The sequence below is a fragment of the Canis aureus genome, chromosome 35 (genome assembly GCF_053574225.1).
Source record: "Canis aureus isolate CA01 chromosome 35, VMU_Caureus_v.1.0, whole genome shotgun sequence".
Taxonomy (NCBI): Eukaryota; Metazoa; Chordata; class Mammalia; order Carnivora; family Canidae; genus Canis; species Canis aureus.
Genome location: NC_135645.1, coordinates 29,540,209 through 29,567,988, shown reverse-complemented (window position 1 = coordinate 29,567,988; position 27,780 = coordinate 29,540,209). Strand labels below are relative to the sequence as shown.

Here is a 27,780-nt window from a genome sequence, read left to right as displayed (position 1 = left end):
TCCCCGTGGGCCCAGGGCGGAGCACGTGCGAGGACCCCACGCGGGGCCGCGCCGCCCACGGCCGACTGCTGCGGCGCCGCGTGCTGCGCTCTGGAGCCCGCGGCTGCGCACGTTGCTTCCCACCGGGAGCCCCGACACCGCGCGGGACGCAGAAGCCGCGGGGGCGGGGACGGGGGGGGTCGGAGCGTGCGGCGCGGGGCGCGGGGCGCGGGGCGCGGGCGGGGGGGGCGGAGCCCGTGTGTCGCAGCCGCCGGCCACTTGGAGGACGCGGTCCTGGCGCTGGAGCCTCGCGCGGGCCTTTGTCTTGCGCTTTCCATTCACGTCTGGGAGGAAATCCCTTTTATTTTATTTTCTTCTTGTATGTTTTGGTCCCAGGCTCCCGGGGCGGGGCGGGGGCAGATTCAGCGCCCCACGGTGTCCGGACGCCGCGCGGTCCGCAGCTCGGGCTCCCCTGGGGGCGGGCCAGCCCCGCCGGCTCCTCCGGCCCTCGCCGCGCTGCCCCGACGGGCCTCCGGGACGCCAGGCCGACGTGGCCCAGGCCCGAGCCGCGATCCCAGCCCTGAAGTAACGTGACCTCGGGAGAAGTCGCCGTTTCCAGTCGCCAGGTGGGCAGCCAGGTGGCTGGGAGGCCCGAGCGCGCCCACCGATGCCCGGCGCCCGCCTCCCGCAGGCGCAGCCTCTCCCCGCTCCGTACCCCCCCCCCCGCCGCCCCGTGTCCGCGGGGACCCCGCCCCCGGCTCCTGGACCCTCTCGGCCCCTCTGCCGGCTGGCGGGGCAGGACGCCGTCGGGGGGCAGCGATGCGAGGGCGCGGTGGCAGCGGCGGGCGGTGGGGGCACCTGGGGAGGCCGACGTCGAGGGGGCGGTGATGCGAGGAGGCGGTGGCAGCGGCGGGCGGTGGGGGCACCTGGGGAGGCCGACGTCGGGGGGGCAGCGATGCGAGGACGCGGTGGCAGCGGCAGTGGGGGCACCTGGGGCAGGACGCCGTCGGGGGGGCCCGGAAACCCGAGGGTCATCGTCGGAGGACCGACCTGGCCCCACGCCGCCGAGCCTCCGCACGGTTCAGGGGTCGCGGGGGCGCGGGCGCTTCAACAGCCCGAGAAACCACGCGAAGACTTTCAGATGTCCCTTTGGGTCCCCACTTCAGGAAGCGAGCCGCAACCTTGGTCGACATACCTCCCACGTGTGTAGACTGTGACCGTGTGGCCACATCACTAGGAGTCACTAAGGTTCTAGAGCTAAAAGTCCTGAATATGATCCGGAGGAAGACACGTCTGCATTCGGTCTGACAAATGGAATCGTGGGAGAGTAGGCCCTGAACGACCCACCACACCCAGCGAGGAGACAAAAATGACCTGGCCACACTCGGATGGGACAAGAACAACTTCATGCCCCGGGGATGGTCTCAGCTTGGTCAAAGTTTAAACACCAGGTAGTTTCCCATGGGAGATTTTATTTAAAACTGTGATTTCATTTTTAATTAATTTCTACAGCCCAACATGGGACTCGAACTCACAACCCTGAGATCAACAGTCACGTGCTCCCCTGACTGAGCCAACCAGGAGCCCAGCAATGTGCGGTTTTGAGCACTAAGCAACTTGCTCCTTAAGGGCAAGAAATCAGAGAACGTGTGTGTTCCCTGCCGGTGCTCTGCAGTCACCCCCCCGGGAGAGGCCCGAAGACCCTCGCGCACCGTGGGAGCCTACTGTGTGGGACCTTCCTTTGTCTGTCAGCAGCGGGCTGCGTGGTTCCCGAGCGCCCCTCGGGTGCCTGGTGCCGTCTCAGGGTGCCCCTGTTGCATAGAGGGCCTCCACACGTTCCTTTCATCTGGGAGTCGCTTACTTATTTTTTGTGCTTGCCACACTCTGAAGGCACCGAGGCAGGTGCCGAGCAGGTGCAGAGCAGCGGCCTGCAGGGACACCCAGGCCTCAGGGACCCTCATCACCCCCCGCCTCCCTCCCTTAATTACCCCCTGGGAGCTGGGACTGACTGCAGAGGGAGAGCACGGAGGCTTTGCATTTAGGAGGCCCTCTCTCCGAGGACTTGGAGGTGCTCCTAGGTACGACCTCGCCATTAATCGAAACATTCTAAACGTTGACAAAAAAAATTTCCGTGAATATGGAAGTTACAAAGGAACGATATTTGCATTTTGCAGGTGGGACGTACTCTTGAGAGAGTCCACAGGAACAGCCAAACCTGAGGATCTTCGCTAATCCCCTTTCCTTTCCTCTCTGGATTTTGCATGTTTTATTATATATGGTTCTGATGTCTGCTGATTAAAGAATATTTTACAAGATGTATAAAATGAAAATATCACAAGAGATTAAATCGTAATAACGCTACCAGAGTGCAGTACATTGCACACACCAAGATTCAAATAATGGATCCCAGCTTTTTGTTTTTTTAGTATGAACATTCTTGCACAGTAGCAAAATAGGAATATGCCAGAAAGATAGAATTTGCATTTTAGGTCTGTTGACTGGAAAATACATTAGAAAACTTACTGAATTAGGCAGGAATATTTTTTATTCTATCCATTATACTAAAAAAAATCCTGCGAGGTAAGTGAGGGTGGCTCTAATTGACGTCATTCTGTACCCGCAGAGTGTGACTCACTCCAGTCTGTATTCCATGTGCTTCCATCCCTACTGCTTCAGACCCTGTCACCCGGTCGCTGCTCGGAGGTCCGCCTCCCGGAGTTGAGAACAGTTGGTGTAGGTCTTCGAGCCATTGTTTTCAGGAACAGTCGCTCATACACAGAATAATTACGTTGGACTGAAAACAAAGAACCGAAGACCCTCATTGAGCATTCCAGGGCTCCTCAGTGGTGGGGGAGCTACCCTGTAGGGTTAAAACCACTTAGACATTAAAACAATGGAATTTACATGCTTCAGAGGGTTTCTCTCCCCTTATCTTCTCTGTTAGAATTAATAAGTTAGAAGCGTTCTGCGCGGGGTGGAGGCTTGATTGCACGCCTTTCGCTGAGGATCTGAGACGTGAGGAGACTGCAGTTTGAGATACTTATGGAGTAAGCACCTTTTGGACCCGAAACTGCCTTGCAGAGTTTCTGGCTTTATATCTTATGGTTTATATTGAAACACACTCTACTGCTAATAAACATATACTAGAAATTATAAGGTTTTTATGCCCAAGCTAAAGACAGTAAGGGGAACTAAGTGCTTTTTTTATTTTTATTTTTTCTGGGTTATCCTATTTGGGTAGTAAATTATGGCACACAAACTCAAAAAGCATTAGTATCATCATCTTCTAGAATTCTGTTTAGTAGTCTTCCCCTCTGGCTGTCGTAGATAATCCTAGAAAACAAGTGAAGTTTGGAAAAAGGCAATGGGATTTTGATTAGGAGGCATTTATTCCTAATTCTTGTTTTAGATTTTTACCTTATATTGCTTTGAGATGCAATTAGAATGACCGTACATGGCGAAACTAGATTTAGGTAGCTTCTTTCTTTTAAGGAAAGTAAGCGGTTGGAAGCGTCATTTTGTTTATTCGGTAGGATATTGAAAAAGAATTTGTAAATCAGAGATCGCCTCTGAATCAGTTTCTTGATTATATTAATTATCTGTTATGCCTTGGTTCTCCATTTACAGGACGAGGTTAATTATAGCTGCCCTCCCTTATATCCCACAGGATATTTTTAGGAGAATGGACAGAATAATAAATATACCAGGATGTCTAAAGCGAGATATTCAAAATACAAATTATAACACTATAATGCTGTTTTAGTACCAGAGTATATTATGGAAAGGATTTTTTTTTTTAAGTGAGAAGATTTATTGTAAAAGAAAGGTCTTCAGAATCGGAGAGGGGAGGGGTAAAAAAGGATAAGGGGGCAGGAGACGGTAAGATTATTTCAGCAAGAAAAAGAATTTAAGCTCCTGCTGTTATCATTTAATTGGAGAGAGTTCCAATGTTGGGTTTGGGGTTGGAGGAAGACAGGCCCCAGTCATGGGGAGCGGGCCCAGCATCTCGGTGGCCTGTGGAATCCTCAAGGGCCGGGTGTCAAGCTGACACTCCTGTACCTGAAGTGGGTGCATCGAAGGCTGAAGTTACTGGCTCTGACCCCATAAAACAGCTTCTGCTCCACTGTGTCTCCTCAGTGGGTCAGTGAGATGACAATTTTCCTCTAAACCTGGAACGGAAAGTTTTAGCCACTACCCTCTTTTCTCTTTCCTCATCTTCCATGTCTGAGAAGCCTTCAGATGCCATCAGAAGTGTTTTCCTCACGGGGCGCCTGGGTGGCTCAGGTGGTCGAGCATGGGACTCTTGGTTTGGGCTCAGGTCATGATCTCACGGTTGTGAAACAGAGCCCCAGGGCTCCATGCTCCGCACAGAGTCTGCTTGGGATTTGCTCCCTCTCCCTCACCCCGTTCCCCTGCACTTTCTCTCACTCAAGTAAAATAAAATAAATAAAATCGAAATCTTAAAAAAAGAATTGTCTGCCTTTTCACGCAGGGCCATCCCGGAGTCCCGCCGCTCTCATTTTGTGCCCGTTCTGCAGGTCTCAGAGTGTGACAGACCCATCACTCCTCTCACGTGATTACTGTCACAAGGCCAACTGTCTCTTCATAAGAATTTGGTGCATCTCTTCTGCACCTGAACAAAGTTCAGACCCTGTAGTCCACCCTACTTGAAATTGCTAAATGCTTATCCAAACTCACCACTTATGCTCAAATCAAACTGACCTCCCACCAACTCCCAAATACCCCAGGCTTCCTCCTCCTCCTCACTCCAGGGCTAGATTGCAGCTGCTCCTCACAAAGTGGAACATTTTCTACCCTGTGCTATTTTTCCTCATGCGGTCCGTCCTCAAGGTGCTCTTCAAATCCCAACGTGGGTGTGCTGGGGCCTGAACCAAGTGTATGCATCTCTTCTCGACTCTGTGTCCGGTGACATCTCATTAGTAGTTTGGAATCAGCTGTGGTAGGAAGATTTGCACAATAGCAATGGGCTGAACAGTAAAAATCTACCCCAGCAGAACCAGTTTTTAAACCAGGGTAACCCCTTCACAGCCACTACCACTAAATCTTCGGTTGTTCACACTGACTTACTTTTTGTATCACTCACTTGGACCCTTGTTCATGAAGTTTTAAATAATTGTTTATAGCCTGACTTTCCAACCTGATTGTTTCCTGAAGTTCGTTGACCAAGTCCCATATTTTCTTGTGTATCCTCAGCCTGAAGGAAAGTACTTACTGAAAGAAAATGGAGGCGTCAGTGTACACAACTCTTCTTGATTTCTCTGCCTCTGAATATTGTTGCTTTTTACAAATTCAGAAGATATGTCTGGTTAGTGTTTTTTTTTGCTTTCTATCTATCCAGTGCCTAGTATGGTGTCTCAGTTATCATATGTACCCAAAACTTTTTTATTTGAATAACCTCCTCATGCTCATGGTGAGTGTTACACAAAGACTGACTTTTACGTGACAATAAAGAGTCATTAAGCGTTTCTTGTTTTTACATTTATTCAAAACATAAATCAAGGTGAATGTACAACTCTATGTAATAATCATGTAACTTTAGCTTAGCAAATGTCTTTAATATTGATTAGAACTAAGTGCCCCTCAGAAAGAGCTGGGACGTCCAATAGATGAGGAAGGGTTCCAACTAGCTAACATGTAGCAAATACTATGTGCCAAGCACTCTGTTAAGATTCTTATATGTATTTTCTCCTTAAGTCCCAGTATCATCTTTCCGAGTCAGGGTACCATTAATAAGCTCATCTTGCAAATGCAAAAATTGCCTCTGGTGGTTAAATGGTGGGGTGGCTCCAAGGTATTCTGATTCCAGAACACTCACCTCAACCGCTTGTGCCTTCGCTCCACATAAGAACAGCTCTGTAGTGGCAGGACCAGGTCACATTTTTGGTGTTTGCCCATACCGGGTCAGGAAAATTCTGAATATTAAACTGAACTCTTCTGAGCCAGTCTCTTAATAATGCTTCTTTTAATTAGTGAAGTTTTACCTTCAGCCTGTTGTACTATCCCATTTTAAAGTGAAAAAAATGTTGTGGGCTAAGACATCATAGAGGAGCCTCTAAAAACAAATCTTTTTTCTTCTTTAAGATTTTTGTGGATTTATTTGAGAGAGACAGCATGAGCAAAGGGACAAGCAGACTCCCCACTGAGTGAGGAGTCTGATGTGGGGCTCCATCCCAGGACACTGGGATCATGACCTGAGCTGAAGGCAGATGCTTCCCCGACTGAGCCAGCCAGGTGCCCCTCTACCCACCGTTCTTTGTGGAGGGTTTATTTTCTGCCTTCATGCTACTCCAAATGGCCTCGGAACTCCAAGGGGGTAGAGGGAGATGCGGTACCTCTCCTCTAAGATCTGGTGAGCTAGTTGAGAAATGGCACTTAGCGCACATGGACCAGTCAGAACACGAGTAGCTGGTAATCTCTGTGGCAGTAACTGACAGAATTTAAAAATTAGGAGGTTATCTTTAAGTAAAGGGGGGGAAAGTAATCACTTCAAAGGAGTTGGAGTGGAAACCTGAAGGTTGTTTTTGGAGAGCGGAGTTTAGAGGATGCAGTGAAGAGGACAAAAATGGTGAGTGGAAGTGCTGAGACAGAAAATGAACATGATCTATTTGGAGACCCACTGCTGAGGCTCTGAAATGACTAAACACAGAGTTTTAATCCCATCAACTCTAAACATTGTTTGTACAACTTCTAGGACTTCAAGGTCATGACTTATTTTATTCAGAAGAAACAATTGTCTTGTGGACAAGGAAAGTCAATTTTTTTTAAAATTTCAATTTTGTTAGTTAACATATAGCACAATATTGGTTTTGGAGGAGAATTCAGTGATCCATCACATACATACAGCACCCAGTGCCCATCACAAGTGCCCTCCTTGACACCTATCACCCATCTAGGCCTCTCAACCACTTCCCTCCATCAACCTTCCCTTTGTTCTCTATTGTTAGGAGTTACACATGGCTTATTTCCCTCTCTCCTTTTGTCCTTTTCCCTGTTCCTATATGTTCATCTGTTTTCTTTCTTAGATTCCACATATGGGTGAGATCATTTGGTACTTGTCTTTCTGTGACTTATTTCACTTAGCATAATGCACTCTAGCTCCATCTACATTGTTGCAAATGGCAAGATTTCATTCTTTCTGATGGCCGAGTGATATGCGGTTGTACATACACCACATCTTTTTTATCCATTCATCAGTCAGTGGACACTTGGTGTCTCTCCATGGTTTGGCTATTGTTGACAATCCTGCTATAAACATTGGGTGCATGTACCCCCTTCATATCTGTATTTTTTGTATCCTTTGAGTAGTAGTCCAATTGCTGGGTCATAGGGTAGCTCTATTTTTAACTTTGTGAGGAACCTCCATACTGTTCTCCAGAGTGGCTGCACCAGTTTGCACCCCACCCATAGTGTAAGAGGGTCCCTCTTTATCTACATCCTCGCTAACATCTATTGTTTCCTTTGCTGACAATTTTAGCCATTCTGATGTGGGTGAAATGATATCTCATTGTGGTTTTGATCTGTATTTCCCAGAGATGAGAGATGTTGAGCATCTTTTCATGTGTCTGTTGGCCATCTGGATGTCTTCTTTGGAAAAGTGTCCATTCATGTCTTCTGCCCATTTATTAACTGGATTATTTGTTTTGAGTGGGTTGAGTTCACTAAGGTCTTTATAGATTTTGGATACTAACCCTTTATCAGCTACATCATTTCCAAACATCTTCTTCCATTCTGTAGACCACCTTTTAATTTTGTTGATTGTTTCCTTGGCTGTGCAGAAGCTTTTTGTCTTGAGTAAGTCCATTAGTTCATTTTTTGCTCTTGTCCTTGCCTCTAATTACATGTCTAATAAGAAATTGCTATCGCTGAAGTCACAGAGATTGCTGCCTGTGTTCTTCTCTAGGATTTTGATGGTTTCTTGTCTCACATTTAGGTCTTTCATCCATTTTGAGTTTACCTTTGTGTATGGTGTAAGAGATTGGTCCAGTTTAATTCTTCTGCGTGTAGCTGCCCAGTTTTCCCAGCACCATTTGTTGAAGAGATTGTTTTTCCAGCAGATATTCTTTCCTGCTTTGTCAAAGACTAGTTGACCATATAGTTGTGGGTCCATTTCTGGGTTCTCTATTCCATTCCATTGATGTGTGTGTCTGTTTTTGTGCCAGGACCACACTGTCTTGATGGTTACAGCTTTGTAGTGTAGCTTGAAATTTGAAATTGTGATGCCTCCAGTTTCGTTTTCCTTTCCAGGATTCCTTTGGCTATTCATGGTCCTTTGTGGTTCCACACGAATGTTAGGATCGTTTGTTCTACCTCTGTGAGAAATGCTTTTGGTGTTTTGATAGGGCTTGCATAAATATGTAGATTGCTTTGGGTAGCATAGACATTTTAATAATATTTGTTCTGCTAATCCATGAGTGAAGAATGTTTTTCCATTTCTTTGTGTCCTCTTCAGTTACTTTCATCAGTGTTCTATAGTTTTCAGGGTATAGAACTTTTACTTCTTTAGTTATATTTATTCCTAGGTATCTTATTATTTTTATTATATTTACAGATGGGATTGATTCCTTGATTTCTTTTTTCTGCTGCTTCCTTGTTATTGCATAAAAATGCAACAGATTTCTGCACGGTGATTTTATATCCCTCAACTTTCCTAAATTCATGTATGAGTCTAGAAATTTCTTGCTGGACTCTTTCAGATTCTCTACAGAGTATCATGTCATCTGCAGAGAGTGAAAGTTTGATTTCTTTCTTACCAATTTGGAGGCCTTTTATTTCTTTTCGTTGCCTGATTGCTGAGGCTAGGACTTCAAGTACTATGTTAAGTAGTGATTGGAGAGTGGACATCCTTGTCATGTGTTCCTGATCTTAGGGGAAAGGGTCTCAAATTTTCCTCATTGAGGATGATATTACTTGTGTGCCTTCCATATATGACCTTTATGATATTGAAGTATGTTTCATCCATCCTCATCCATTGAGTTTTTATGAGGAAAGGATGTTGTATTTTGTCAAATACCTTATCTGCATCTATTGAGAGGATCATATGGTTCTTATCCTTTCTTTTGTTGATATGGTGTATCCCATTGATTGATTTGTGAATATCGAACCACCTCTGAAGCCCAGGAATAAATCCCACTTGATCGTGGTGAGTGATTATTTTAATGTACTATTGGATTTGATTTGCTGGTATTTTTATTGAGGATTCTTGCATCCATGTTCATTGGGGATATTGGCCTGTAATTCCCTTTTTTGGTGGAGTCCTTGGTTTTCGAATCAAGCTCGTAGAATGAGTTTGGAGGTTTTCCTTCCATTTCTATTTCTCGGAAGAGTTTGAGAAGAATAGGTATTAACTGTTCATTAAATGTCTGGTAGAACTGCTCAGAGGCCAAGCAGCCAGGACTTCCATTTGCTGAGAGAGTTTTGATTGCTGACTCAGTGTCTTTGCTGGTTATGGATCTGTTCAGATTTTCTATTTATTTCTGTTTCAGTTTTGGTAGCTTGTAAGTTTCTAGGAATTTGTCCATTTCTTCTTGGTTGCCAGTTTGTTGGCATATATTTTATCATAGTATTCTCTTATAATTGTATTTCTGTGGTGCTGGTTGTGATCTCTCCTCTTTCCTTCATGATTTTATCTATTTGTGTCCTTTTTCTTTGCTTTTTTGATAAGTCTGACTAGGGTTTATCAATTTTATTATTCCTTTTGAAGAACCCACTCTTAGTTCCCTAATCCATTCTACTGGTTTTCTTTGTTTCTATAGCATTTATTTCTGCTTTGTCTTTACCATTTCCCTCCTTCTGCTGGCTTTAGGCTTTGTGTGCTGTTCCTTTTCTAGCTCCTTTAGGTGTGAGGTTAGGTTGTGTATTTGAGACTATTCATGCTTCTTGAGGTAGGTCTGTATTACAATACACTTCTCTCTTAGGACCATCTTTGCTGCATCCCAAAGGTTTTGAGCTGTCATGCTTTCATTTTCTTTTGCTTCCATGTTTCTTTTTACATTTTTCTTTAATTTCCTGGTTACCCTATTCATTCTTTAGTAGGATGTTCTTTAACCTCCATGTATTTGTGGTCTTTCCAAATTTTTGCTTGTGGTTGACTTCTAGCACAGTGTTGTGGTCTGAAAATATGTGTGGTATGATCACGATCTTTTTGTACTTGTTGAGGCCTGATCTGTGACCCAGTATGTGATCTATCCTGGAGAATGTTCCATGTACACTTGAGAAGAATGTGTATTCTGCTGCTTTAGGATGAAATGTTCTGAATATATCTGGTAAGTCCATCTGGTCCAGTGTGTCATTCAAAGTCATTATATCCTTATTGATTTTCTGCTTAGATGATCTGTCCATTGCTGTAAGTGGGGTATTAAAGCCCTCTACTATTATTGTATTATTATCAATGAGTTTCTTTATGTTTATTATTAATTGATGTATATATTTGGGTGCTCCCAAGTTGAGGGCATAAAAATTTGTAACTGTTGGATCTTCTTGATGGATAGACCCCTTAATTATGATATTATGCCCTTCTTCATCCTTTTTTTTTTTTAAATTAACACATGTTTTTCTTTTTCTTTTTATTATTTTTTAAAAAATTTTTAAAATTTATTTATGATAGTCACACAGAGAGAGAGAGAGAGAGGCAGAGACACAGGAGGAGGGAGAAGCAGGCTCCATGCACCGGGAGCCCGACATGGGATTCGATCCCTGGTCTCCAGGATCGCGCCCTGGGCTAAAGGCAGGCGCCAAACTGCTGCGCCAACCAGGGATCCCCCTTCTTCATCCTTTATGACAGTCTTTGTTTCAAAATCTAATTTGTCTTATGTAAATATGGCTACTCTGGTTTTCTTTTGATGTCCGTTACCATTCTAGATGGTTCTCCATACTCTCACTTTCAGTCTTCATGTGTCTTTAGGTCTAAAATGAATCTCAGGTAGGCAGCATGTCGATGTGTCTTGTTTTTTTTTTTTTTTTTTTTTTATCCTTTCTGATACCTTATGTCTTCTGATTGGACCTATTTAGTCCATTTACATTCAGAGTGATGAAAGATCATTGTGTTACCTGTAGAGTTGGTGTCTCTGGTGATGTTCTCTGGTCATTTCTAGTCTTTGTTGCTCTTGATCTTTTGTTCTCCACTCAAAGAGTCCCCCTTACGGGTGCCTGGGAGGCTCAGTCAGTTAAGCATCTGCCTTTGGCTCAAGTTGTGATCCCAGGGTCCTAGGATCAAGCCTCACATCAGGTTCAGTGTTCAGCAGGGAGTCTGCTTATCCCTTTGCCACTCCTTCTGCTTGTGCTCTCTCTCTCTCAAATAAATAAATAAATAGATAAATAAATAAATCAATTTTAAAAGAGTACTCCTTAAAATTTCTTGCAGGGCTGCTTTAATGGTCACCAACTCCTTTAGTTTTTATTTGTCTGGAAAACTCTTTATCTCTCCTTCTGAATGACAACCTTGCTGGATAAGATTTCTTGGCTGCATATTTTTCTCATTTAGTACATTGAGTATTTCCTTCTCCTTCTTTCTGGCCTGCCAACTCTCTGTGGGCAGATCCACTGTGAATCTGATCTGTCTTCTCATTTAGGTTAAGGACATTTTTTCCCTTGCTGCTTTCAGGATTCTTTCCTTGTCCGTATATTTTGTGAATTTGACTATGATATGCCTTGGCGATGGTCAGCTTTTGGTGAATTTAATGGGAGTTCTCTGTGCTTCCTGCATTTTGATGTCTGTGTCCTTCCACAGATTAGGGAAGTTTTCAATATAATTTGTTTGAATAAACCTTCTGCCCCTTTATCTCTCTCTTCATCTCTGGGGCTCCTTAAAAAATGTTATTACATTTTAATAAGTAGTTGAGTTCCCTAAGTCTACTTTGTGGTCCATTACCTTTCTTAAGGAAAGTCAAATTAAATGCAGTGTTTCCATTTTTATTTTGTCATGCTTATAGTCACTCAGCTACTCACAGCATCCATTATTCTCTCTTTGCTCCTTGATCTTTTGATGGTGTCTGGCAAATGAAAGTACTGGAGACTATCTGGGAGACAGGCTTGAGAACTATTATTTTTGAAACTTTGTGGAATGGGGAGGCTGGGGCATGCTCAGTTTATTACCTTGAAGTTTGAGATATTACGCTAGGGAGACTGTCATTGTTGTCTCTGCAGTGTCTTTAGTCATTTCCCATGTGATTCAGCAAGTGACTGACTGCTCTTTTGCTGGTCTCCTACTTGTCTTGTTTTGTTCCTAGATAGGATTCCCAAATTTACTCTTGGATTTGGTTAAATGGTTAATGTGCTTTTCTATATGACCTGTGCAGTTCTTTCTTTGCTTCTGGAACATTTCTGGATAAATAGATGTCCTAATCTCATTTATACGGACAGGCTTTTGTAAAAGTGTGGAGCCACCATAGGAAGACAGACTTTGCTTCCTTGTCTAGATACTATCCAAATCACTGGCCTATGCAGAGTCATTCTGTCTCTTTCCCTCTTGATCTTCCTGCCTGTGATCTTTTCAGATCAGTGGTCTGCCTTTCTTATTAAGCATAGTGAGAAACTGAGAGGATCTTCTGTCCTTCTTTTCATTCATGAGCATTTCTCTTTCTTCTCTGTGCATTTTAATTCCTTTAGTAGCCCAGCCATAACCATATGCAGCACTCTTTCCTAGGTGTCTGTGTTCCTCTCTTTCATCTTTTCCTTGAGTAATAATTGCTTATCAAATTCTTGCTGGATTTCCTCTCAAGCTCTCAATACCGAATCTGGCTCTATAATAAATCTGAATCGATATCTTCTTAAATTTCATCATAAGTGATAAGTCTATTCAACTCAACATTCTCTTAAGATTCTCCAGGGGTCTTCTAGATTTTACCTATATGCTACCTATAGCAGGTTCTTTTGTTCTAACTGGGGCTTGCCAGTTCTAGCTCACTGCAGCTAGGGAAATGTTCCCTAGATATGAAACCTGAATCACCCCTACAAGGCTCATGGCAAAATAGCCTATGGTCTTACTCACCCCTCAAGAACTCTTACCCAGAAAACCAATTGCAAAATCTCTGAGAAACTAATTACAGGAGAGTCCCAACTTTGGAAAGACCCATGATCTCCATTTCTGTGTGTCACAGAGAGAAATACAATGGAACATATAGGGATTAGCAGAAAGGGGTGTGTGAACAACCAATTTTGTTGTCCTCAGCAACCCATTTAAAAAACTTCTGAAAACTAGGTAATTTTACAGGAATTCTTCCTTAGGTATAGCCTAGCTGTAAATTGGTTTGGCCGAAGTTTATGCTGAGCTTCACCCTTTATTGTCTACTTTTCTTATATTTAAGATATAATCAAAAGTGTGTGCTCTCTCTACCTTCATTATTTCTAAACCATTATTTCTATCTCTCTACCTTCATTATTTCTGAGAAAATAAGCAGGAACAGAGGGACCTCTGGATGACTATAAAAATGTTTGTGTGGATAGGGTGTAGTTAGAGCTGATGGCACTAAGAGGTGTGCTGGTGTTTTAAAATGTCCCTGAAATTTGTTTTAATCAGGTAGAGCAAGACACATAGACACAGAAATGAATGTCATGAAGGAAGAAATTTTTATACTCATCAATTTTTATTTTTATTTATTTTATTTATTTTTTTTAATTTTTATTTATTTATGATAGTCACACAGAGAGAGAGAGAGAGAGGCAGAGACACAGGCAGAGGGAGAAGCAGGCTCCATGCACCGGGAGCCCGATGTGGGATTCGATCCTGGGTCTCCAGGATCGCACCCTGGGCCAAAGGCAGGCGCCAAACCGCTGCGCCACCCAGGGATCCCAACTCATCAATTTTTAGAAACAGGAAGCATGGCATGCCATACTGGGCCACATGAGGAAAAACCAGGACTGGTCAAAAGCAGAAGGAGCAGAAGGCAATATGGACAAGAACCGTTCCTCCAAGAGCCCTGGTTCCTTTCACTGGAGGAGGGTATTTAGAAACTAAAATCTGAGAGCTAGATATTGTTTTTCTTTCTTGAAATGTCTTGCTTTGTTACATTGACTAAGATTTCTGGAAGACTGATAGAGAATAAGTGAGGTAAAGGTAAACAGGTTTAGGATTGGCTAGTTCGAATAATTTTGGTGGGCTCTGGGAAATAGGGGCTGTCTCTAGTTGTCTGGTACCTGGCCCTAGGGTGGATGGATAATGTCCCTGAGAAAAGAGCTACCTAGATAAAGAAGGTAGTTGTGGGTTTCAGCTTTGCATTGGTTGGTTTGCATATGAAAAGCATGCTCCCAGGCAAGCTGTTTGCTATCTCTAGGAAGTTGGCTAACCTTGGAAAGGACGGTCTTTTCTATTGTTATGCAAGATGTCAAAGCATCAGAGTAAAAAGACATGTTCAATACAGCTGGTGATGTTTAAAAAACAACAGCAACAAAACACAACCTGATTTGTAGCATTTGCCAAATTCCATGGTTGCTTGAACAAGGCTATTACTTAATGTAATCTGTTTTTAAGGCCAACTTCTCTGAAAAACATGGCAGTGCAGGAGAGCTTTGATAGGGGAGAAATTCGAGCTAAAAATGACGTGATGGGGGGGGGGGTGTCATGATGGCACCTAAAGCTCACCTTGCTGCTGGGAATGAATTTCAGTTATGATCAATCTAGTATTTTCCTCTCTTATGTGTGATGACTCGCTTTTGTCCCCTGTGCAAATGATTAGTCCATTTACAGTTGCATTTACAGTGATGAAATGTTGCCTAAAATGGATTAGAGAATTGAATTTTTCTTAAGAATTTGAGGAAATAAAGAACAGTTTGTGGAGAACTGTATTTCACTAGCTTTAAGTAAGAAAATAAAACAAAAATCCTCTTCTAAGCTATCTTTAAGCCATGAAATTTAGAATTAAAAGAAAATTAAACTCTTAACCTCTAATAATTCATTTCATGTTTTAAAATATATGTGTAAGTGGAAACCTTAATATTTTTACAAACTCATGTTTCTTTAAAAAATTAATGTAGAAAGAAAATAGGAAGGTTAATTTTCTCATAAAAACAATCTTTTCCTAATATTGGGAGATAATTCTCCATGGCTTTCTTACATTTCTATACATCTTTTGGGCAGAGCTACTAACTGTCTTTCTTCCTACTTTTCCAGAATATTTGTGCAGAAAATAGACTTGGAAGATAGAGATAGTGTCCCTACTGGAACAAAAATTGGTCAGGCTTACTGTCTATTATAAAAAGTTTGAGTTGCCTGAGCTTAGGGTTCCTCTTCGGTAGTGTAGCCCACTGTGTTTATAGGCATCCATCTGGCCCTCTTTGTGTCATCTTTTGGGAATAATTAAGGCTCAGGGAACTGGTGGAGATGCTGACTCTCTGCTTATTACTGTTGCTGTGAGAAATTGTCCTTTGACTCAGAAATCTCAATCTGCTACCAGTCTACATGAAACTGTGGCAGATTGACTTGTGGGCTTGCAAGCAGGGTATAAGCTCTCCAGTTTTTGACATCTAGAGAAACTTGTGCACTTTTGTACCAGTGAGTAAGGAACAGGCAGGGCTAAATAGAGAGAGATAGGTAGGTAGGGGGCCATGGAATTAGGCTCACAAAAATCCCAAAAATGTGGAGATGAAAGTAAACCAGAGATAAACAAACCAGACCATCCTGTCCTAGGTGCCAGAGGTGGGTCTTGTTATAACAGCTACTTGTAACCAACAAAGAATGACCTATAACACTAAAAAGGAAGTAAGCCCTTGAAGGTGGTATCACTAATCCTCACAATGGTGATGTCACTAGAGGTGTTAAAAGGATTTAGATTCCTTGGTTGGCTTTCAATAAAAGACCCACCCTACAAGCCCTCAGTGGCAACCTGTCAGGTCCCTCTCACTCCTGAGAGCTCTCTCTGGTCCTTGCTTAATAAACTTCTATCCCTTTACTCACTCTCTTTTGTCCACAAGATTCATTCTTCGACTCTGTGAGACAAGAACCATGCCCTCCCGCTTCACCAGGGTACATTATAAGAATATTCAGAATAGAATTGCTTGTAATATCCAAAACCTGGAAATAAACCCAAATGTTTGTTAACATTGGAATAGATAAATATATTTTATGCATTTATATGATGAAATCATATGTATATGATTTTAGTGTATACACAGGTGAACAAACTATAACTTTATGCAGCAATGTGGATTAATTATATAAGCATAATGTTGAAAAAAAGAAGCCAGTCACAAAATAATACAACTGATCAAAAAAGACACACATAAACTATATTTTTAGAGGCAAAAACATTGGTGGAAATGGTATAAAGAAAATGAAGAGATATTATACAGAAAGTCATGGCAGTGGTTATCCCAAATGGAGAAAGACAGGTGTGTTAAAGAAGAAACTCGTGGGGGGGACATCCTCAGGGCTGTCAGCACTCTACGTCTGACCTGTATTAGATGATGTAGGAAAAGACATCAGGGTTCAAAGCTGACGGCCAAGGAAGAATTCTTGAGACGTCTTGATGCCAACAGGTGGTTTTGTTAGAGCCTGAGGACAGGACCGGTGGACAGAATGAGCTGCTCTGGGGGCATGAGGAGGGACCCATTATATACTTTCAAAGTGGGAGGGGGTTAGGGAGAGCGTAAGCCTCTAAGGAATTTTGGAAGCAAAGTTTCCAGGACCTGGAGGGGGCCAGCTGTTGTTGAGAAAGGGTCATTTATTACTGCCTAATGAAGCCTGAGTCATGAGGCCCTTCAGACGGAGATCGGTGGGCTATGGGCTAGGGGGGTGATCGCCAGCATATATCCTGCAGGGTGTGTGTGTGGGGGGGGATAGAGATAAAGGAAGTTCCCAAGGAATTTTTATATGTTAAAGTAGGGGTTTGGCCTAAGATGGCCTCTTGCCCTCAGCAAGGTATCAACGTGGTGGCAGCTGAGCTCCCAGGGGAAGGTCACTCTGCCTTTTTCAAGGACTTGTCAAAGGGCTGTAGGTAGTGAGGAAATTTAATAATTTTTTCTTTGCCTTTGTTTCCCACATCAGTAGGTACATGGGCATTTACTTTAGATTTGTTAATCATACTGTGTATTTGTGTTGAGTATACTTTTTGTGAGCATGGTATTTCACAGTCAGAGTAGTTAAAATCACTTTATAAACAATTCCTTCGTCTAATATTCTTTGGATAATATGACCTAATGTAACTGTTCACTGTAAAGAATATAAACAGGGAAAAAGGTGAACTTTATATTAAAGATTAATTAAGCCTTATAGTTAATAACCACCAAGTCTTTTTTTTCTTTTCTTTTTTTTTTTTTCACAATTCCACCCACCAAGTCTTTAATGCTTTGTTGAATAAGGCTCCTTGAAAACGTTACTCCTTTTTTTTTTTTTTTTGTTGAAAAGTCCATTCATAAAACTTTTATTCCACTTACATGAACTTAATACACGTGTTCTTAACAATTATGCTTGGATTGTTCATGAAAATTTCATAAGACATTAAACAAAGCTAGACATCATCTCAAGTTATTTCCCTGTTAACTATTTTTACAGCACATGCATGTTAGGCAAGTATCAAAAAAAAAAAAAATCACAAAAGCAAAAAACCAAAACAAAACAAACAAAAAAAAACCCTAAAAAAAAAAAAGTTAAATACATGGGATTTTTGTTTTGCTGCTATGCTTGATATACATAAAGTAATGGATATCAAGCAATTCATTTTTACTGCATCTTTACTTGTACATTTGTTCTTAGGTTGTCTAAAACATTTAAATACAAATAAAAGGAGTGTAGCAAAAATAATGAAAGCAAACAGCAGGTAACTTTACAAATAATGGAATGTGAACCGTTTCTGCCCTTATCCAGAGTAAATTGGGTCACAACTAAAGGAACACTTCTGAAACTGTAGTCAAAGGTGTGCACATTGAGAATGAGTATTCCACAGATACTTGTGGTTCACATGTAGTATCTATGGGATACCCATTTCTACTACAGCCTTGTAAGTGCTCTAAACCTTAAAGTATCCACAATAACTACACCTGTATCTGGAACCAATTATCCCTTTTACTCCCCACCAGGACAAACCAATATGTAGGCAGTTTTCTTTGCTTAGACATGGAAGCAGTTTTAACACTGGCCCTTGTGAAGCCACAATGTACCAAAAGTACTATGCCAAACATTTATAACTAGTATAAAAATTCCACATCCCCATATTGGCCACCTCAAGATGAAAACAGATAACTCCCTAAATGTTAACTGGCTCTACTCCCCTAATATTCAACATAAAAACCACATGGGAAATATAGAAATTCAAATAGAAGTAACATAAACCTGTCATAAATCGTAAACAAAAAAAACTATTTGTGGGACAGCATGAATGACAAATGGTCTACTGTGTAAATTTTAGAATGAGGCAGACAAAAGTTGGAAGGCCGGTTAATTTTCCCCTCCTTCTCCTGCTTCAGCTTCATCTCCTTGGGTATCCGATGTCCACAATGTCAAGTTGTCTCTCAGTAATTGCATTATTAGCGTGCTGTCTTTGTATGACTCTTCACTTAATGTATCAAGTTCAGCAATGGCTTCATCAAAAGCTGTCTTTGCAAGAGAGCAGGCTTTCTCCGGGGAGTTGAGAATTTCGTAATAGAACACAGAGAAGTTAAGGGCCAGACCCAATCTGATAGGATGTGTTGGTTGCATTTCCTTTTTGCTGATTTCAAAAGCTTCTTGGTATGCTTGTTGTGACTGATCCACAATCCCTTTCTTGTCATCACCAGCAGCAACTTCGGCCAAGTAACGGTAGTAGTCTCCCTTCATTTTCAAATAGAAGACTTTGCTCTCTGCTTGTGAAGCATTGGGGATCAAAAACTTTTCCAAAAGAGACAGTACATCATTGCAGATATCTCTTAGCTCGGTCTCAATTTTCTCTCTGTATTCTCGAGCCATCTGCTGTTTTTTCTCAGCACCTTCCGTCTTTTGCTCAATACTTGAGACGACCCTCCAAGATGACCTACGGGCTCCTACAACATTTTTATAAGCAACTGAGAGAAGATTCCTCTCCTCATTGGATAATTCAGCTCCTTGCTCAGTTACGGACTTCATGCAGGCTGCCATGTCATCATATCGCTCAGCCTGCTCGGCCAGTTTGGCCTTCTGCACCAGCTCATTTTTATCCATGACTGGATGCTCTGTGTCCGGAGTGGGTGGCGGCGGACGGACGGGCGCTCAGCAGTCTCTGGGCGGCAGCGGCGAGGCTGAGACTCTGTCCCGAAAACGTTACTCCTACAAATATGCCAGACTGTTAAAATAGGAATCAAAGTTTGTTTTGAGGTTGATTCTTGTGTGCCTCACTTTTGAGAGTGAGTACTATGAACACGTACATAAGGAACACATCTTTTTGAAGTGCTTTGTAGAAGGCAATAGGGTGTTATTATTTATTTTCAAGAATATACCATTAACAAAATAGGTACTTGGAATTATTGATGCTATATCTGTGTGTTATGCTTTTGAAAGAAGATAAAATATATGATCATTCCATAAAATACATGTAGTGGTTAAGAAAAATTTTGTCTTTCTACTCCTTTATGTTCATTTCTATGTATTAAATATTAATCTTTCTTTGATCTGCCAATGTATGCATGTCTAAGACATCCTCTCTGCTGATCAAAGTATTCCTATTTATTTATTTATTTATTTATTTATTTATTTATTCATGATAGACAGAGAGGAGAGAGAGAGGCAGAGACACAGGAGGAGGAAGAAGCAGGCTCCATGCTGGGAGCCCGACGTGGGACTCGATCCCGGGGCTCCAGGATCATGCCCTGAGCCAAAGGCAGGCGCTAAACCGCTGAGCCACCCAGGGATCCCCTCCTATTTATTAAAAAAAAATACAGGACATGTACTATTTCTAATCTTAGATATTTTTAAAGATTTTATTTGTTTGTTTGAGAGGGAGAGAGAAGGAAAGAGCAAGCAAGCCAGGGAAGGAGCAGAGAGAGGATCTCCAGCAGACTCCACTCTGAGCAGGGACTCTGACCCAGGGATTTTGAAGCTGAAATCAGGAGTCGGACACTCAACTGACTGAGCCACCCCAGGCCCCCTTTAGATATTTTTGAAGGAAAAAAAAGTTCTAAGTTTTTCCTGATCTGTGAATAAGGTTTAAAAAAGAATGATAGAGGTAATAATTATGAGACTGATTTAGCTGTATAGTATGTTGAGTGGCTGAAACATTAGAGCTTTTTTCATAATTTTTTAAAAGATTTTTATTTATTCAAGATAGAGAGAGAGAGAGGCACAGGCACAGGCGGAGCGAGAAGCAGTCTCCAGTCTCCATGCAAGGAGCCTGACGTGCGACTTGATCCCAGGTTTCCAGGATCAGGCCCTGGGCTGAAGGCAGCGCTAAACCGCTGGGCCATCAGGGCTGCCCTTTTTTCATATTTTAAACAATTTGAGATCCTTTCACCTTAAAGCTGCCGAAAATTATATTATAGTTTCAGAGATCAGATGCTCTAGGGCGAGGAAATGAATGCCAAGCCAAAGGAGAGACTAAGGCAAGGCCACAGAATTAACAGTAAGATTCCACAACATGAAGTCAAGATTCAAACACAACTTTGAAGCTCTTTTCTCAACCGGATCACAAACTCCTATCCCTGAAACCAAAGCCATCAGTATTTGAGGAAATTCTTCTGTGACACCTGCTCCCGTCTTCCTCAAGCCCCAGATTGCCTCCTTATACTTTTCCACTCAAGTTGAATTCGCAGCTCTCTAATTTCAGGTTCCATCCCTTTCCCTAGATAGGATGCCTATGAGGAAGAGAGAAGAATGAAAGGTCTCTGCCGCCCTGTGGGTTGGTTTTTCATTAGCATAAATATAAGCAACCAGGACAACAGAGGACTCAGCAGCAGATGGCTGATAAGATCCCCTCTTGTTCAATATATTCAGAAATGGAATTAATTTTTAATACCACATATTAGCAATCTCCTAATACATAGGTAATCTCCTTCCAGTAAGCACAGATGCTGCTGACGGAATAAATGGGAGTCAGACTGTCTCATAGAATGTGTTTTTCCACCTTTTCCTGGGATAGCCATTTTAGGCTGGATTTTACTGGCATGTACTTAAGAGACACTCAATAACTGTTAGCTCTATTAGGGTATGGCTGAGTGAGTGGATCCTGGAGTAGTCGGGGAAGCACTGGACTGGAAGTCAGAGAAATTGAAATCAGTTTCTTGACTTTTAGGGGATCCAATGGCGTGAGTAAAAATAAATCATTGACTGTTTTGGTTTCAGTTTATTCATTTGTGTAAACAAGCAAATAAATGAATCTGACGATTTCTAAGACACCCAGCTAGCTCTGGGTTGTTCAGACACTTACTGCTTATGTCCTCGACAATTCCAAGTAGAAAGAGAATAACTGTGTTTTTAATGTAATGATTTAAATGGAGTATATTCTTTAACTTCCAAAGGCCAGTTACCTGATGTTTTTACTTCATAGAATAAAATAGGTACAATGTAGAGAACGCTTAGCATGTTTCAGGTACTACAGTGATTACAAACGCCAGCTCATTTAATCGCTTATGAATTAGTTATTATTATCATAATTTTTTTAGATGGAACTCAGGCTTCGGGAATTTGAGCGACTTGCCCAAGGCCCAGAAGCTGCTCCTGATTAGTAAGACATGACTTCAACTCATTTCTATATTGCTCCAGAATCTGTGCTCATAATCACTGCACCTGACTGGAACATGACAATCCAGGATCATCAAGGGGAATCGCCAGGTCAAGACAGGGGGTGTCCATTGTTTTGTTTCAAAGGTAATACATAGTTATAGTTCTTGACATGCAAAATTAAAAAAGCACATGGCACTTGTGAAATCTCTTCCTTACCGACCCTTCCCCTTCCTCTGTCCTTCCCAACAACATAACTGTTCTCTGTAGTGTAGCATGTGGAGGCGGTCTATTTTGGTGACTGATAGGAAACATAAGGAGTGGGGCGCCCTCTGACGTAATATAATGTTCTGGTTCATGATCTGGGCGCTTAGTTACCCAGATGTGTTCATTTCATGAAAATATATCAGGCCATTATGATTTGGATACTTTTCTGTATGTGTGTAATATTTCAGTTAAAAGCATGTCAGGGAAAACACCATGACACCAAACTGTTAGTTGTCCCAGAGCCTCCTTTTTGGGAAATTATGGGGAAAATCTTGTAAAACTTGGGCTGCAAAAACAACATTCTTTCTTTGTTCCTTGAGGAGTAACGATTCTACATTGTAATTTTTGGAATCTACTTTGGTTGTACCATTTGTTGGGAGCCTCCTACATAATTGGCATGCTCTATATAATGTGTTTCTCCATGTGAGACTGCCCACATTCTTAGAAGAATGTCTAACTCAAATCGTGCTTAATTTTTAATCCCAGTTGAGCTCAGACCTCAGATTTTCACAATGGGTCTTGTAAGGGGGAGTACCTCTTCCCTCTTTATCTGGTTTCCATGAGGAAGAGATTACCTAAAGAATCTTATCCATCTCCATGAAATGTGGAGCCGAGCCCTTCCACCTCTGTGTCTCTTAGGAGGCCGTGGAGAGCACTTGTCCACACTAGCTCTTGGCCGTGGAAATAGGCAAAGTTTTTGCTCACCAACGTCTATTCTTCTCTGGGCTAAATTTCCTGGTGGGGCCATTTTATTGGTTCTGACCACAGCGTTGAAATTGTAAGTGATGTGATTCACTGTTGGATCAAAATCCATGACTGCCAGAAAGAGAAACTTTCAGAGCTGTGTCTTTTCTTTCTTCAGTGGCAGTCAACGGAGTCTGAGAGAGTGGTTGTTCCTTCCCTCTGGGTCCCAGAGACAGAACTGGAAAGTCATTCAGTACTACCTGTATCTGGGTGGATAAACCTAATTTTGGGGAATTTCAGAAATTCCCCTCATTTAAAGGCTATCTTCTCCAATAGCAATGTAGTATCTGATAAAGTCTTTGATTTTTAAGTTTCTCACTTATCTTGTTCTTTTGTCTAAGCAGTTGGTTTGAAACTTATATAGGGAACCCCTTCCTTTATAATTCCATCAGGCTACTGAAAGGGGCCAAACGATCTAGAAAGAAACTCGAGAGGTAGGTAGGGATGAGGTGATGCATAGCCCTATGGGAAATGTTAAAGATTTTGTCTTTAATGTAAAGTCCAATAGGAAGTCCCCAAGGTTATTTTTTTTATTTTTTATTTTTTTTTAGTCCCCAAGGTTTTAAGCACTCCAGTGACAAGAAAGGATTTGCCATTTTCAAAGAACAGCCTGACTGAGGTGTGAAAACACATGCAGGAAGGCCGGGCAAGAGGGCGTTGCAGAAAGTCCTAGCCAAAGATGATGGGTGTTCGAATGAAAGGAATCTTTGAAATTTAACCATCACGTGATGGTTAAAATAATGCAATACACTCTTTCCTTTTCTCTTCCGGTCTGGCTGGTCTGGGAATACATCCTAAAATATTTAGAGGAATGGAAGTATGCATGGCCTTCAGGCAAGTCTCCTGGAATAGGACAGTAGTAGTCTCTCTGGCTCTCTTGCTTTTTCTCAGTACCTGTCCCCCCAACACTTTTGGATAAGAAAGAAAAGGGAGTTTGGTTTCTATTTCCTGGCGATAATTTTAAGTGCACTAATTCCGTATACACTTCAAAGTCAGCTGACACCTCCTCTGACATCAAGCACTGGTGAGGCCCGCATCACCTCCGTTCTCCGAGAGTGTCGGCAGCTCTGGCCCAAAGCCCTCTTTGTAACAAGTAATGTCTGTCCAGAGTCCTGCTGGACCCTAACCACGACCTTCCTCGTGTTACAAGCAGCGCCCGTCCCACAAGGGTTCCCCTGTCACAAGAAGCCCAGAAAAGGAGATGCCTGACCGTGGAGGAAGTCAGTTCTCATAAAGGGATCCCCGACTCTTGTTCCAGCTGGGAATTCGATGTATGAAATACCAGTTGAAAGGGATCAAGGGCTCGTGGAGGTGAGGTGTGGCTGGGTGCCCCGCTCCTGCTGACCTGCTGCGTCAAGGTTAGTGGTAAACGGAGAATCTTCTCGTCCAACGTCACATGTGTCTGATCCAAAGGCCACACCATCTTCAACAGATGTGTGCCTCATGAGATTTTGTGCAAAAGGCCAAGATTTTCCTGCAAGACCATCTGGGTTTACTCCAACACGCAGATGGGCTCCTTATACTGGAAGTCGTACACCACGGAACACAGGCCCAGGCACGGTGCTTTTAGGCTGCAAAGATTTCAAGGGGTCATTTCCTGATCTTCCCTGGTGACAGTTAAAAACCATTCCCAATAAGATATTCCTGACACATTTACTTTTGAGCCGTGTAAATTCCTGGGGATTTCTAATATTAATTAGATGTAAAAAGAGGAAAAGTTACAAATAATCTCATCTGATACTATAGTCTGAGTTCCTAAAGAGTGAGTTTGGTTTGGGGGGTAGCTTTTAAAATGACAATAAAACAGTGGAAACAATTGTTTGTTGAAGTTGCTCCTACTATAAAAGAGAGAGAAGAAGGGGAAAAAAACCCCCACCCTGTGCATCTATATAATGGCTTTCTTCTCTAAAACAAGCCTCTGGCTCCCTCAGAAGTGTTACTAAATTACTGAATCTCACATTAAAATGAAGGGAGTGTGAACTCGTCCATGCTTTGCCTCTTCACAATTACCTGTTGACCAATAGATGGTGCTCCGATCTTGATTCTGGGGAGATTCAGGGATGAGCAGACAGTATACAGGCTGTAGCTCTTCATCGAGTTCACGGAAGTTTGCCATCACTCACTCATTTGTTCGTCTTCCAAGGAGTCATTGAGCCCCCACCACGCGCTAGGACTGTGTTAGGTTTCCTTTCCCAGGGTGAGAGCACTGTAAAGGGAATTAAAGTTTCAGTGACTTTCTCCACAAGCTGGTAATGTTTCAGTTTATCTTGCTGTGTAACAAACTCCTTCGGAGCCTAATGGCCTTTACACTAACAACCGGTTATTACAGCTCACCCACCATCTGATCCGTGGGCCCGGTGGTTCCTCCGCTGACTTCTTCTGGGCTCGCTCGCTCATGTAGTTGCCCTCAGCCTGGGCTAGCTCACATGTCTGGTGATGGGTGGGTGCTGGCCGTCTCCCGGGGCACCCATGCCCGCCTCCACACTCGCCAGACCCGCTTTCTTACTATGTGGCAGCCCCGGAGCAGTGCTCTATGTGGGTGAAGCGAGCTGTATGCCTCGAAAGACCTCCTAGTCTTGTAGGTCGCATTGTGTCAGGTCATGCCACCTGCTGTTGGTCAGAGCAAGTCCAAGACCAGCCTAGATTCAAGAGGTAGAGAGGTAGGCTCTAGGCCTTGATGCAATAGTCATACATCACATTGCATCCTGAGATGGGAAGGCTTGGCCGTATTTTTTATCTACAAAAGAGAATGTAGGGGAGTGAACAGCAGTAGAGAAGAAACACTTAGATCCTGTAGTCTCCTTATACAGACATTACTGGTGAAGCCTGGATTGGCAGTTTTTAAAAATGGACCATGGTGGGTCTGTGGGATGCCCTGTCTGTGGCGCTACTGAGGCCACTGCTTGGGTGGGGAGTAAAGGACTCCAAGGATGTGGACTGTACATCACACATTCTGTGTGGATTTCTTTATTATTAGCCTTCATTATTCCTAGGTGCTTAGTTTTCTTTAGCAGTTGACTAACCTTGTAAGAGGGTGTTAACTCCTAATATGTACTTCTCCAGAGGGCGCGAGAGGTAATGAAACAGGTGAAACGGGATCCCTGGGTGGCGCAGCGGTTTGGCGCCTGCCTTTGGCCTAGGGCACGATCCTGGAGACCCAGGATCGATTCCCACGTCGGGCTCCCGGTACATGGAGCCTGCTTCTCTCTGCCTGTGTCTCTGCCTCTCTTTCTCTCTCTGTGACTATCATAAATAAATAAAAATTTAAAAAAAAATATTAAAAAAAAAAAACAACAGGTGAAACGAGGTAGAGCCTGGTGAGTGAGCTGCCCTGGCAAGGCCGCGTGATGTAGGTCCAGTACTTGAAGGCGTTGCTCGTGATTGGATAATTAGCCTTTCAACAACAGTGGTCGATCAGCACAGAAATATATTTTAGAAGTTAGAGCCTTTTTTTTTTTTTTACACCAACCATGAAAAGTGTCAGTTTCTGTTTCATAAATGAGAAGGCCGACGCCTGGGGAGACGGGTGACTTTCAGGGAGCGGCGTCTGAGTCCAGGAGAGTTAGCCGCCCAGCCTCCCCCCTGCCCCGCCCTCCTCCGTCCCTGCGGCCCTGTAGGGCCCCCCCGCCCCCCGCCCTGGCTGAGGACCTGCCCCCATACGTCGGAGGGCCCGGCGGGAGGCTGACCTTGCCGTGCACGTTGCTGCCGGGCGGGACCTGGTGCCCCAAGCGTCCCCCCCACCCTGTCCCGCGTAGGCCCGCGCCCCGCCCAGCCGGACCAGCACATGGAGCCGAGGCAGGGAGCAGGGCCGCCCCAGGAGGTCGTCCCCCGTGGGCTCTTACTGGGCGGCCGGACGAGGGGCACCAGACTGGCCCAAGCCGCGGTGGTTGCCTCTGCAGGTGGCCACACGTAGGGCCGCCAGGTACGGCGGCATGCAGGGCCGCCAGGTAGGGCCGCCAGGTAGGGCTGCACACAGGGCCGCCAGGCAGGGCCGCCAGGCAGGGCCGAACACAGGGCAGCCAGGCAGGGCCGCCAGGTAGGGCCGCACACAGGGCAGCCAGGCAGGGCCGCCAGGTAGGGCCGCCAGGCAGGCCGCACACAGGGCCGCCAGGTAGGGCCGCACACAGGGCCGCCAGGCAGGGCCGCCAGGTAGGGCCGCACACAGGGCCGCCAGGCAGGGCCGCACACAGGGCCGCCAGGCAGGGCCGCCAGGTAGGGCCGCACACAGGGCCGCCAGGTAGGGCCGCACACAGGGCCGCCAGGCAGGGCCTCCAGCACGCGGCCCGTGCTTTCTCGCAGCTCCTCCTTCACCAAGGCAACTGAGCGAAGGAGCGCCGGGCCGCGGTCAGACAGCGAGGCGGCCACAAGGACGTCGCAGTCACAGGCCTCCACCTGCGGGGAGATCCAGGAAGGACCCCGCCGGTGTCGACCTGCTCCATCTCCTTCATCTCAGCCCCTGACGGCTCTAGCTTCAAGGCTGGCTTCTTGTGCTCGGGGTGTAGCGGCTGCCCCGGAGGACCCCGACTCTGACCCTGCAGCCGCGGTGACACACCCTCTGCTTGGGCTCTGGCCTGGTGCAGTGCCCCGCCCCCCCCCCCCCCCCCCCCCCCCGCGCCCCGCATCCCAGGGCTGCCGCGACGTTCAGCTGCCTGAGAGTCACCCGGCCTATTAATCAGGCTTTTTTTTTTTTTTTTAAATCAGATTCTCAGATCTACTGTAGAAATTTTGAATCATTTATTCTGTGATGGGGCCCAGGAATTTGCATTTTTAGCAAATACTCCAGGAGGCTCTTAGGTGTATGACTCACAAGTTCCCCTGAGAGAGATCCGGCTGGAACCTTCCTCCCACCAGTGTCTCACGGTTACCTCATCTTAACTTGGCATTTTGGTCCAGAGGTGAATGCGAGTGTATTTTGGTGTCTTTAATAGAGGTGCAGTGGAGATGCATATGTAAGAAAACAAAAACAAAAACAAAAACAAAAACAAAACACCTGGCTTCATATATAAGAAAAAAACAACCTGGCTTAAACCAGATAGGATTTTTTTTTTTCCACTCACATAAGTCCTGCGGTGGTATGAATATCAGAGGTGATTCCTAAAATTTAGTGACCTGGGTCAGGGTAATATGGCTTATTTTTTTTGCTGATAGAAATTTTCTGGTAAGTGTTAAATCTGTAC

At 43.9% G+C, this 27,780-nt stretch overlaps 1 protein-coding gene and 1 long non-coding RNA gene across 3 annotated transcripts; one reads left to right on the top strand and one right to left on the bottom strand.

The window, feature by feature from the left end:
- Positions 1–228: 228 nt before the first annotated feature.
- LOC144305142 (uncharacterized) lies at positions 229–22,736 on the top strand. 2 transcript variants are annotated; one of them, XR_013372172.1, is made up of 4 exons: positions 229–605; positions 5,194–5,305; positions 19,645–19,757; positions 21,535–22,736. It is a non-coding gene; the product is annotated as an uncharacterized LOC144305142 (long non-coding RNA). The 2 variants fall into 2 exon arrangements; XR_013372173.1 differs by lacking the exon at positions 229–605 and adding an exon at positions 1,010–1,430.
- Positions 17,336–19,189, bottom strand: LOC144305522 (14-3-3 protein zeta/delta). Its single transcript, XM_077884431.1, has one exon. It carries the CDS (start codon positions 19,100–19,102, stop codon positions 18,365–18,367), a length of 738 nt encoding a protein of 245 aa, XP_077740557.1. The 5' UTR covers positions 19,103–19,189; the 3' UTR covers positions 17,336–18,364.
- Positions 22,737–27,780: the final 5,044 nt, after the last annotated feature.

What these genes read in the sequence shown, in the direction of transcription:
- LOC144305522 (XM_077884431.1), bottom strand. Translation starts at nt 19,102, where the DNA reads ATGGATAAAAATGAGCTGGTGCAGAAGGCCAAACTGGCCGAGCAGGCT.